At 33.9% G+C, this 12,974-nt stretch overlaps 1 protein-coding gene across 18 annotated transcripts in view; it reads right to left on the bottom strand.

Moving 5' to 3' along the window:
• Positions 1–12,974, bottom strand: part of LOC136039341 (basement membrane-specific heparan sulfate proteoglycan core protein-like) — a 392,752-nt gene that overhangs the window by 275,192 nt on the left and 104,586 nt on the right. For all 18 annotated transcript variants that reach the window (XM_065722975.1, XM_065722972.1, XM_065722979.1 and 15 more), the window contains 3 exons: positions 9,133–9,246; positions 5,835–5,951; positions 1,239–1,355 (listed from right to left, as the gene is read on the bottom strand). In XM_065722975.1, coding sequence (XP_065579047.1) covers positions 1,239–1,355; positions 5,835–5,951; positions 9,133–9,246 — 348 coding nt within the window. The remainder of the gene's footprint in view (positions 1–1,238; positions 1,356–5,834; positions 5,952–9,132; positions 9,247–12,974) is intronic.

Raw genomic sequence — 12,974 nt, 5'->3', positions numbered from 1 at the left:
CAGCTCGGCCTATTAGCAACCTGAACTCTAAAACACGGAATTTTGATTAAATACATACATAACAAAATTAGCTTTTTGTACGGATTCCAAATAGATAAAATTCATTAACTTAATATTACCTCTCAATAACTATGAACCTTAGAAAATTTGCTTCATTTTCGATAAAGGGAGGAGACACTCCCAAAAAGTCAAACGAACTTAGTAAAAACCGCACCACCAGATTCAGCATATCGGACAACCCTACTGTAGAGGTTTCAACCTCTTATCTTCAAAATAAGGAAGTTTTTTTTTATCAAAAGGAAGATTACGGAAGCGTATTTATTCATTTATTTGTTTCATAGATTGGTTTCTAGAATATCTTGAGAGGGCTGAATAGAACGGAAATAAAGAGTTAAAGTGCCTTTTTCAGTGACCAAAAGTGATCGGGCTCGAGCAAGATAAAATTTTCTTTGAAAAATGCATGTTTGTGGATTGTGGTATCTATTACATTTAATTGTCTGTTTTATTTCATGACATCATGCGACTGTCATGACTCACCGACTGGCCCAGAGAAAAGTGGTATACTCCACCATTTTGCGGCAACAAACCACAATTCTCCCACAAAATAGGACCAGTCTCATATTGATCAAATTCTAAGACAACCCATCGACCAAATAGTATTGCAATTCTAAATAAAGATTGAAAAAAAAATCTTTATTAAACGCCAAATAGGTTCGATAAGATCATGTTGCAAGATATCATCCCTCATGACGTCAGCGATTTAAAAAGATGAGGATTCTACTGATGGCCAAGTTAACATGTTTTGAAATGCCATCTTTCCTAAACTGGAATGTTACAGAGCGTATTAATATATTTCTATTTGGCAGTGATATAAATATATCACTTGGCATTGAGACTGAAAAACAGAATCATGTTTGTCTGTCTTTTGAAGCACTAAATGGTTTTGAAGTTTTCTCAGCACTAAATGGTATTCCCGAATGGGCTGATGAAAGTAAAAGCGTCCATGTTTTTATATTGTTCACTATGTATTCCATTTAAGAAGTTCCGAGATATCAACAACTTTTGCGTTAATGTACACATTGGAATAAATAATTTAAAGTAAAAGCGTGAGACAAGTAAAAGTCTTCAAAGTAGTCACGGTATGACAAGAGAATGCAACAATTTTGACAAATCTCATTTGTTATTTATTTTAGTTTTCAGTAGCAGAAAACCAAAGCTATAACTTAATAAGAACATACCTTTGCACTTTCCATTCTCCAGGTAGAATCCGACATTACAGCGACAAGCTCCATCCATGCATGTACCTGCACCATATTCACCACAGTATAGATCCCCTTCTCCTTGACATCCGTCAGCTAAAAAAAAAATGCAATTAAAATAAAAACCCACATAAAAAAATTCAAGTACTGCCATTTACCATCTAATAAATGAAAAGCAAAATTTTATATACAAATATTATTGTGGCTAATAATGTACCAAAAGATTGCTCGTACCAATAATAGCCCATAGGGGTGGGATAGTTAGTTTCTGGTCTAATAAGGTTGGAAGAAAAGTGACAGACAAATAAAGTTATGTGGATGATATATACTAGTTACCATGTCCCTCCATAATCTCCAATCTAGGTGGATATCGTCCATTCGACCAACAGCCTTTTTACGATGACCAACACTTCGAAAACAAAACCATATAATGCTCACGCAAACCCGATCCCCAGGTAAATCCCAGCCTCCAGCTTGTGGTCGATAAGATAGACTGGGTTGAGGAATTTACCTGCTTTGGTAGCTTCCTCAGCTCTGACAATAACTACTCCAGTTTTAAGACCTGATTTCATTCGGGAGGAACAAGAACTCATCACCAACGCTAAAGGTTAGGCTATTTCAACCCACTCATCATCCCTGCCGCAATTTATGCCTGAGAATCTTGGACTCCTAAAATATATGACCCGTACCACCTCACTACCTTCAAAATAAAATCTCTACGACGCATTTCTGGTACTACTTACCATGATAGAGTCTCGACAGCCAAGCTTCTTCAAAGTCTCAAGGTACACACCAACGGAATGGAAAGTACGTGTCTCCTGAAAATATGCTTTGAAGGCCGTGTACACGGTTCTCACCCTTGATGGCACCACACCCCCAAAATCTGAGACGGAAAGACAGTTTCTCGTCACTCACCTAACCATTCTTTCTCTGTCTGGTACAATAGAAAAGTTCATATAGGAGTTACATCAATAGACAGATGAAAGGAGAGGACCAAAAACGACCTCCGAAGACGAATGGGACTTCGAATCAAATCAAGTTAATGCAGTAAAAGAGAAGTTTAACGATGAAGCAGGTAGTTTTTTTTTATGCTCAAAACTCCCAGAAACATAATTTTTTTAACATAATAAATGATGTAGAATTGGCTTACATCAAGTCCACATTCTTGCCTTGACAAAGTTCTAATTTGTTTTATCTTGTTTCTAATTGGACAACCTTTCATTACTTGATTTTCAGTTCATCTTTCTCGCTGACCATATTCTTCATACTTAATTATGTATTATTTATGTTGGGAGTTTGCCATTATCATTTTTATTTGCCTTATCTACGTTTTTGACAATTTTTTAGTAGGTGTGCTATAAATTACTATGAGTCCTTGTGCTATCTACCGACTGTTTCAGTTAATAGAGACGTGTTCTATTCTATTTTTTGGTAACTCTTAGAAAAATAAAAAAGTTGACCTAAATTGGACCAAAGTCACAAAAACCCTTAACTGAACCAAATATCTTTGTGAGCTAAATCTATCCTCATTACCTTTCAGAAACACAGGGGCTGCAATTCTACAATTAAATAAAAAAACAAGTTTTTTTAACTGCAAGTAAGGAGCTACATTAAAACATAAAAAGAACAGAAATTATTGCGTGTATGAAAGGGGTTGTCCCCTCCTAAAAAGCCCCGCTCTTTACGCTAAAGTTTGGCTCTTTGTCACAGCTCTACTTTTTAAAACGATAAAAACTGTTTTCTCCTATTTTCTAAATTAAGGAAAATTTTCTTAGACTCTAAACTTTTAATGGTTAAGACTAACCTTGATGAAACTTACATATTTAAAATCAGAATTAAAATACAATTCTTTTGATGTAACTATTGGTATCAAAATTTCGTTTTTTAGAGTTTCGGTTACTATTGAGCCGGGTCGCTCCTTAAAGCGACAAATTGTCGCTCCTTAAAGCATTAAGCGACAAATTGAATGTATCAATCCTCTGCATGAAAGGATGAAAAATAGCCCAAATTTTAATTTATTTTAGCGTCTCATTATGTTATCGTTAATGATATGGCAAACTCTTGATGACAAGAACCCTCAAGGGGAAAGAAACTGTGTCCGTTCTTTCTTTTTGTGGACTTTTGTGACGTCAATTTGATTTTGGAATAAATATATGCATGCACACTGTTCAAAAATATGATTATCGAACATCATTGTAAGAGAAAGTAGAAAATAAAAATAAAAAAAGTCTTTACTATCTATTTGTTTCCTTGGAGGCGATTAAAAAAATAGAAAATTTAATTCACTTAACAAAAACAAGGAGTTGAATTAGAAATAGGGCGGAATATTCAAGGTTTTAAAAACAAAAGATTTTTAAGCAATAAATGTTTCTTTTTTAGATTATACAGGATGTCTATAAATTTCCCCACTGGTTTTTACAGTAGTACTAAAATAGACTTGTATAATTAAAAACAAAAACAGTTTTATGTGCAAAGTTTATCTCATGAACAAAATGAAATATTTGCCAATAATTCAAGAAAAAAGAAATTAGATAAAACTAAATTGATGCACACAGAAAAAGAATTAGATGATGCACCGAATGGATGAGTACAGAAAAGATATACAGATTCTACTCCTTGGAAGATTATATTGTCACTTTCAAAAACCATGGGCATACCTGACATTAATGCAATGACCTTTTTCCTTGGAAAACTAACGAATATTTAATCGTCAAAAGCCAACTAAATAAGACTTTTGAGAACAATAGCTCGTTTTAAGACACTTTCAGATAAACACATCTATTTTGGCCTGACAATATTTCAAATAACTCGATCAGATATCTGGCAATTTGGCAGATTTTATCAACAAAGGCACCTCTTATGATGGGCTCCCTCCTACTCAATATTATTGGTTAGTCCATAAAATTGCGACAAAAAGTGTCAACGTTTTACAAACTAATTTTCATACTAAATACACCAATGTATTTTAAAGCAAGTTCGTGAAAGAACGGGAAACTACTGAAAATGTGGCTGTATCCTACTTCCTATGGCAGTAATGAGAGAAAGATAGAGATGCCTAGGACATGTTTTAAGGATAAAGGATGAAAGATAGCTAAAGATCGTTTTTTGGCCATCCATGAGGTCGTAAGGAAGGATTTAAAGGGAATTGGAACTTGCTGGGAGGGATAAAGAGCGAAGCTTTAACTAAATTGGGGGAGGAGGAGCCTACACAGCTAGGTAAGCCTCAAGCGGATTGGTGCTACAATAAGTTGTTATTCTTAGTAACGGTAGTGACTGCAAACAATTAGAAATTGTTTTTTTATTGGTACTAGAACAAGTTGTGCAAAAAAGACAGGCGAGTTAGTAAAATCAATTTCTCCCAAACCAAACATTTTGGTTAGTTGCACCTTAGGTCACAAATTGACACAAAAAAATCCACTAGTATGGTGCACTTGACCTTAACTCATTCACCTATTGATAGGGCCGGGCCGACAACCAAGTATGGTTACGTAGCTCACAACTTGTTTCAAAGGGAGCGTGTTAAATGGCTGGTATTTAGCTTATGTAGTCTATGTTGATATTTATTTAGGTCATACTTAATAATTTATTTTAACTCTAATATTTGTTCTCGTCATATGGATATACCAACAAACTCTGATTTTCAGATCAAAAGCTGGGGCGTTTTACTTAAAATCTAAAGCCCAATTCCAGAGGAGAGGGGATAGACATCTTGACATCTTCAAAAATTAAAAGAAAGGCTTTAAAGATTGTTAGGAAAGTAACCTCTCTATAAAAATATATTACAAAAGGATGTAGGCATAAAAATTTCATTTTAAATATCTAAAACTACTGTTTACCACTGCATTCTTGAAGTAACTTGTTAAATTTAGATACTTGCAAATGCTTTTATAAGCAGTAAAAAAAATAATTTGATGAAAGAATCGCTGAGACGCTTAGGCCACGTTTATGGATGAAGGATGATATAATTTGTTTTTTTAATTATACCTTATAAAATTATTCTTTATAAACTTATGCTTATAAATTATAAAAATTACAGAAAATTACAAAAAGCATAAGAAATTATGCTTTTCTGCAATTCAACTTGGATTTTAAAAAAGCACTCAAACAGAGTGGAAAAGTTAGAAGAAAATAATTATAGTTTAAAATTGTTGCTATAAGTTTTGCAACTCATTTTAGTGGTATATGTTATAATTCATATCAGCTTACAGTATTATAATACTATCTCAATAGTTTAGAATACTATTATTTTTCAAATTTCGGGATTTTTTTTTTCTTTAAAGATTCAAACGGTTGTATGCGTATACCAATGAATAAGTAATCATTTATCCAAAAATACATTCAGTCTATTCTTACTTAAGATTTCTCCTACATTTTAAAGGTTACTCATTCACCGACATATCAATGGCTTTACGCTTTATATAATAACAATGGTTTTACACTTCATTCCTAAAATTCAATATGGCAGTAATATAAACAACCTAATCCTCAACTACAATTATTCTACTGATCTAGCAGCCTTAATGTCACAGTTCAATTCAACTTTGACGGTGAAAGTCTTATAAACTGAAAACTTACGTCGGCACTTCCCGTTCTCAAGAGCATATCCAAGATTGCAGCTACAAGAGCCATCTATACATCTTCCAGCACCAAGCTCACCACAAAAATAGTCGCCTTGTCCTTCGCAGAAATCAACTAAGAAAAAAAATATAATTTACAATTTTAATATGCGATTTATACTGGAAAGAAAGGCAAAGATCCTAAATATATGGCAATAAGTGGTCTGCATTACATCGCACCAATTTCGTAAACGTTACGATCTCAACTTGAATTGGTTTGAGAAAGACCATCTTTGAAAACACCTTCTCTTAGACATCTGCTTACAGATGCATCTGCTTATAGATGCATCATAAGACATCATAAAAGATGCATCACCAGACATCTGCTTGCAGTTGCTAATTTCAAGCTAGTCAGAGATTGACCAACAAACTTTTAAATAAAAATATTACGAGGAATTTGAAATAAAAAAAATTGGTCCCTGGAATACACTCCCAAAATCATGTGGAGGGGGTGGGGATTTTCTTAATGCTACCTGAAAACTAAACAAAAAGGATAATTTTAGGTCCCAAGTTGGCAAAGTTTCTTGAGGGTTGAACTCAGGTAGGAATTCGTCCTGTTTCCTGCGTTTCTGAGGACGGAAAATAAGCACCTTAATAGAAAATATTTGAAGCCTGTAAAATCTACAGGTATATGGTCAGACTTAGTACCACGGTAGTTATTCATTTCTAAAAACCTGTTGCATTGCTCTTTTCTATATCAGATAGCATAGTGACATCTGCATCAGACAAGGTGTTATATTTGGTACTGAAAGTCCATTAGGACAACATTGGTCTATCTAACCCATGACTTCAGCGTGAAACTAACTTCAAAATCATAACGCTAAAACTCCTCAAGTAAATTCTTGAATTACGGAACACATGCCGTCAAGATTTAAATAAAAAGACGGTATGATTATTGCTTAAAACCTTGATGAAATAAGAGAAAAAACCGGAGAAATGGAATAAAGTTGTCACTCTAAAACAAATATTTTTTAATTAGAACTGTTCAAAGGCAAAAACAGACCAAACTCATAACACATACAGTGGGGATACTTTAAAAAGAAGATTCGTCAGTGAACCCCTAAATCGCTGACCCAAACGAGTTAGAACCCCACCAGAAGCAATTTTAACAATGTCTGTGCTGACTCTTTTGTAGTTCAAAGAGAAAAATTAGAGGAAAGATGTTTTACGTTAAGATTCAACTCGTGGTAATATCTACAATGATTTACCGACTTTTTGGATAAGTAGCTAAATACAAAAATATATGGTAGATTCTATGATTTCCCCATGGAAGTTATTCCATGGGGAATAACTCCATGATTAAACCTTCCATGATTAAACCTTAAGTTTACTTAATTCAAAACGCAACTGTAGCAAATTAGTTCAAACGACAACTAGTTTACCTACTTTAACTGATAATATTAAGCCAAGAGCTTATCACCTACAAAACACCTAATCAAAGACGTAACGAGAGACGAGGAGGATATTCCCACCTTATTGGCCTAAAATCTATGTTTTAATAGCTATATTTTATTAAATTGGACTACATCCACATATAAAGTATATAGTAATGACCAAAACAAACTGTCGTATTTGACAGTTTCAAAGTGGTATCACCCATTCAACCTTCTACAGGCTAGAGTGTCATATGCGCTTCATTGATGATTAAATACATTGTTTCCAAAATTACCAATTGGCGTTTTAGAGATTTATGTAGACAACAATGTTCAATGTTTTTGAATTAAACAAAATTAAAGTTATAAAGAGGGACATATGAACGCTACTTTAAAATATTAGAACTAAATTCAAAGGCATATATGTATTTACTTTAACCTTGATTGGTAAAATTTCTTGTAAACTCGATTAGTGACATTTTTTGATGCTATGACAAAAAAAAAAAATCTGTTCAAAATGTATGTGATTGTCAATAAGCTCAAGTGAAACTCTAAAATTTAGGTGTTTTGAGGGGGTGGCACCCCAAATCTTATTTGTGCTAATTTTTCTCCGTTTTAAGTTTCAATCGATTATACATCGTAATATATATCCGCTTTAACTTTCTATCATCATTTCATAGTAATTTCTATTCATTTTAAGTTTGACATATTATATGACTGTATTCCTCCTTGTTTTAAGTTTTAATATCACTATTTGGAACTATTGTTTTGAAACATGTGATTTTAAGTCAATTAAAGTCGTTTAAAGAAATAAACGTAAATTTTCAAGCTTCTCTACTTATGATCTAAGATATTAGTTTGCCATTTAAGTTTTAGGCAGAACTTCATTATTCAGTTCATATTTTCTGACTAACCGCATAGTTTTAGCACAATAATTTTTCCATAGCCTTTTTACTTTAAAAAGTGTGGGGGGGGATGCATACATCGTATCATAATGAAGACCGTTGTATTTATACAAGTTTTTGTATTATAAAACAACGTGCACCATTCATACCTATGTTAAAAAGTTAGCGGTAAGGAGCGGAAAGTGGAACAGGTTCCATAGCCCTACTTTGTGTCTCAAACGATAAAGATTGTGAATCATTACTTCTTTCTAAGTAAAACAAAGTGCTACCGTCTTATGTTTTTACTAAAAAATTGGCAATGGATGACTTTACAAAGAACATACTGAAAATCCTTGCACAATTCCGGTTTTAACGAGATGTGCCTGCCTTTTCTACTAAAATGTATCTGTTGGATGTAGCTTATTTGAACCATTGAGGGACAATACCTCAATGGCTGCGTGGTTCTTATCCCCCCTGTGCGCAAACTTATTGAAACGTTAGGATATTGTTATTGAAACGGCTATCTACGAACTTCAGATCAATGGCATAAGGGGACACTGTGATGCCTAAGGCAAAAGAGCAAGAGGGGGGACTGGTTGCCTTCCAATCACTATCAAACACTTGAAAAAGTACTGGAACTTAAAATTTCAGTTCGAATGATCTCTCCTTCGATTTTATAAAGCGAGCCTTTCTATATGATAAGACGGGGAGAAAACAATAATACATGGGAGACACATAACTCTTGACACCGATTACGTTTAGACAATGAAATGTTTTGGACTGAGGTGTATATTCAGCATTAAGTGGTCTATGTGACTTCAGTTTTCAAAGGTTGTCAGTTTCGGTGACTATTGAAGAATATTCATTGAAGCCGGGGATACTTGGGCGAACATGGATAGAATAACTACCCAATCAGTTCTTATGTACATTAGGAGGCTCAGTTAAAAATTGTCAGTCAATAAAATAAATTTAAGGAAAAATCTTATATTGGTATACTTACAAATACATTTTCCTTCTTTGAGGACATAGCCGCCGTTGCAACTGCAAATACCATTATTGCAAATACCAGCACCTGGGTCACCACAAAAGAGGTCCCCCTTGCCTTCACAATAATCTGTAAAATGAAGACATTAAAACATAAAATTTGTTTACAGCTGTTATTAGCAAATGGCAGTATTTGACGAAAAATTTTGAAATTACTCCGTAAATTTAGTGCCAAAAAGGAACTTTCTACCGTGTGAATAAGGGCATAGTAGAATTTTGGCTATTCTGGACAGCCCTGAAAAACTAAAAATAAAATACAAACCTCATTACGTAAAATTATTCGAATTTCTCATTATAGGAGATCGAAAATTTTGTAAATTTTGAAAAGTAGGTGTTATTTAGATACAAAATATTGGAAGGTTCGTCCGGGTATGAGGCATCGTGAAAATTGTCTTGAATAACCAGTTCTAGTGTTTTGCCAGTTTTCGTTTCGACGTTATATTTTTTTGCTTCTTTGTTGTGTTTCCCAAGGGCCCAATAGGGTTTTCGTGTGAATAAATCTATCTATCTATCTACCTATTAGTATCCAAATTGTTTTTCTATCATATTATTCCTACGAATATTTCATATATAAGTGGAACCTAAGAAATTTTCCGAGGGAGGTAGTAGGGGGTAGAGGGGTGAGGGATTCCGAGGGAAGTGGAGGGAGGTGTGTAGTCTGCAGCCTTAAAGAGTATACTTCTAGGTCTATCCTTAGGGATATTTACTGTTCTAAAGTTCTTTTTTTATTACTTTTCACAATTTCTCAAATAGTCCTCAGCAGGATTTTGCACCTGCCTACACCCCTTGTTTGAATCAAATAAAAAAAAAACAAGTCTTTTAAACTGAAAGTAAGGAGCGACAAAACTCAAAACGAACAGAAATTATTCTGCATATGAAAGGGGTTGTCCCCTCCTCGACGCCTCGCACTTTACGCTAAAGTTTGACTCTTTGTGACAACTCTAATTTTTAAAAAAATAAAAAAAAATTTAGCGTAAAGAGCGAGGCGTCGAGGAGGGGACAACCGCTTTCATATACGGAATAATTTCTGTTCGTTTTAATTTTTAATGTCGCTCCTTCCTTTCAGTTTAAATAACTTGTATTTTTTTTTTATTTAATTTCTGAACGTTTTTTAATTAATACATGTTTTGTATATGAATAATTAAAACGAAATTTGCATATTAATTTTTTTTGACTTAATGGCTTTTTCCTAGTTTTGATCGGATGATTTTGATAAAAAAAAAGGGGGGTGGATGAGGAGGCCTAGTTACGCTTCAAGTTTTGGTTAATTAAGATGGCAGCTAGAGCTTTTTATTTTTTACAAATGTTTTTATTAGTAATAAAAATACGTAACTTACGAGCTAACTTACGTAGCGAACTTTTGTATTTGTATATTTTTATTACGTATATAAGGGGGTTCGACCCCTCGTCAATAGCTTACACTAAAGCTTGACTTTTATCCCATCCATTAAGAATGACCTCTTAATCACAAAGACCGTAGAATAAATAGTTGAAATTACTAAAAAAAAACTTTAGCGTAAAGAGCGAGGTATTAAGGAGGAGACGAACCCCCTTATGTACGTAATAATTTCTGTTCGTTTTAAGTTTTAATGCAACTCCATACTTCCAGTTGAAAAACTTCTTTATTTATTTTCTCATTTTTTTGCTTAAATAATGCTAGAAAATCCTGCGCCCCCCTTCATGCAAATTCTCTTTCCCCATGATAAATTTCTCCATGAAAAGATCCTCCCACGTAACCCCTCCCCTCAAACCCCCTCTCCCAACAAAAAAAAAACCTAAAAACATCTGTACACTTCCAGATAACCATTACTATACCTAAACACTGGTCAAATTTTGTAACTTGCAGCCCCCTCATCAATCCGCCCCTCAAATTATCATAAAAATCCGATTCTTTGATGTATCTATTAGTAACCAAAATTCCGTTTTTTAGAGTTTCGTTTACTATAGAGCGAGGTCTCTCCTTACTACAGTTCGTTACCACGAACTGTTTGAAATATGCACATGTAGATAATTAAATGAAAACAAGTTTTTCAACTAAAAGTAAGGAGCAACATTAAAACTTAAAACGAACAGAAATTATCACGTATATAAAGGGATTACCCTCTGCTCAAAACTTCGCTCTTTACGGTAGAGTTTTTTAATACTTTTATAAAAGCGTCTTGTGTATCAGGAGCCATTCTTTGAGAATTGGGACAAAATTCAAGCTTTAGCGTAAAGGGGGCAATCCCCTTCATTTACGCAATATTTTCTGTTTTAAGTTTTAATGTTGCTCCTTATTTTCGGTGGAAAAAAACAATTTTTTTTATTTAATCAACTTACGATTCCAAGTTTTAATTGCTTTGAGAGTGTCTTGTAAACGACGATCCTACTGCATGTCAATCAATTTGCACAAAGATACACTAATGGGCAGAAGTAAGATTATTCAGCAACAAATAACGCATTTATTGTTTGTGAACAGCGAAAATGCTAGTATTAGGGAATTTAAGGGGAATATTATGGGAATTAAGTACAATACTAGTGGAATTAAGGGGAATATTTGGCAAATTAAGGGGGTTTGAGGTTTCATTTTAACGCAATTCTTCGAGATGTTTTCAACAACGAAATACCAGATTTTCCCCAGTATTCTGTTAAGAAGTTATAATCGCAAGCGATATTTTGTATGTTTTGCAAATTTTATAAGTATGATTACTTATTTCTTTATTTTACGTTTAATTACGAATTAGTTAGATTTGTTACTGATTAATTACTTTATTACGCAATTACTTTATTAGTAATTAGGTTTAATTACTGATTAGTTGATTTAATTACCATCAGTTAGGTGTAATTCAATAACTTAAAATCTATACTGGCATTATTTATTTTTCTCGTCAGTAGGAAAAGTTCCCAGTATTTTTTCCTTCTTGATGAGAATTGACGTTCTTGGACACGCAAGACGTGTACGTGACGACCGGAAAATATTGCAACGAACATATCCACTAGGCTAACAACCGAAAATTCTCTTAATTACAAGCTACAGATTCTCTTATTTATGGAATTGCTTATTTTCTCGAAAAATCTTATTGGAAGAATGCCGATTCAGCACAATCTGGTTAAGCTGCACCCACACAATTAACGGACAAAACTTCAATTTGATTTATACATTTATTCATCAGCCTTCCTGTATGGTTTCATTCAAATTCATTTATTCAAAACCAATCATTGGTTTTACATGTGCTAATTTCTCTCTCAAACTATATGCCATGTCTGGAAATTGGGTACTTAATTGAATTCTCACTACGATCTACCGGTGAGGTTTATTGTATCATAATTTCGTCCCAATCTCCCAACCATGCCATTATTATGTCTGGATACTTTTAAATTCTGGTGTAAGATTTTCTTTTCCTCTAAAAAAACGACGTTCCAGAAAAAAATATATAAACGTTGTTTCAAGACTTGTGTCAGTAGCAAAATGAACATGGACACTTCTTCTCTACAAGTTGTCTTCAAATCACGGGCTTTCCAGTGCTTCTCTGAATCCCCCAAAGGGACGAATACGCGGGGCGACAAAACTGGCTATAAACCCTAAAATGCGAAATATATTATCGAAATACTAGAATTATGTCCAGAATACTTCGTCAAACTTTTGTACGGCAACAGCTGCAATGTAGGACCTCGTTTTGTCATAAATTGAAAAAGCCGTCGGCGGAATTCTCACTTTAATCTTTCACTCAACGTAACTGTATCTGTTAGTGGGGCTTTGAGCTAGCAACAATTACACAGGGTTACAATACAGGGGTTCAAGAAGATTCCATATTCTTC

The sequence above is a fragment of the Artemia franciscana genome, chromosome 19, assembly GCF_032884065.1.
Source record: "Artemia franciscana chromosome 19, ASM3288406v1, whole genome shotgun sequence".
Taxonomy (NCBI): Eukaryota; Metazoa; Arthropoda; class Branchiopoda; order Anostraca; family Artemiidae; genus Artemia; species Artemia franciscana.
This window is presented reverse-complemented; position numbering and strand designations above follow the sequence as displayed.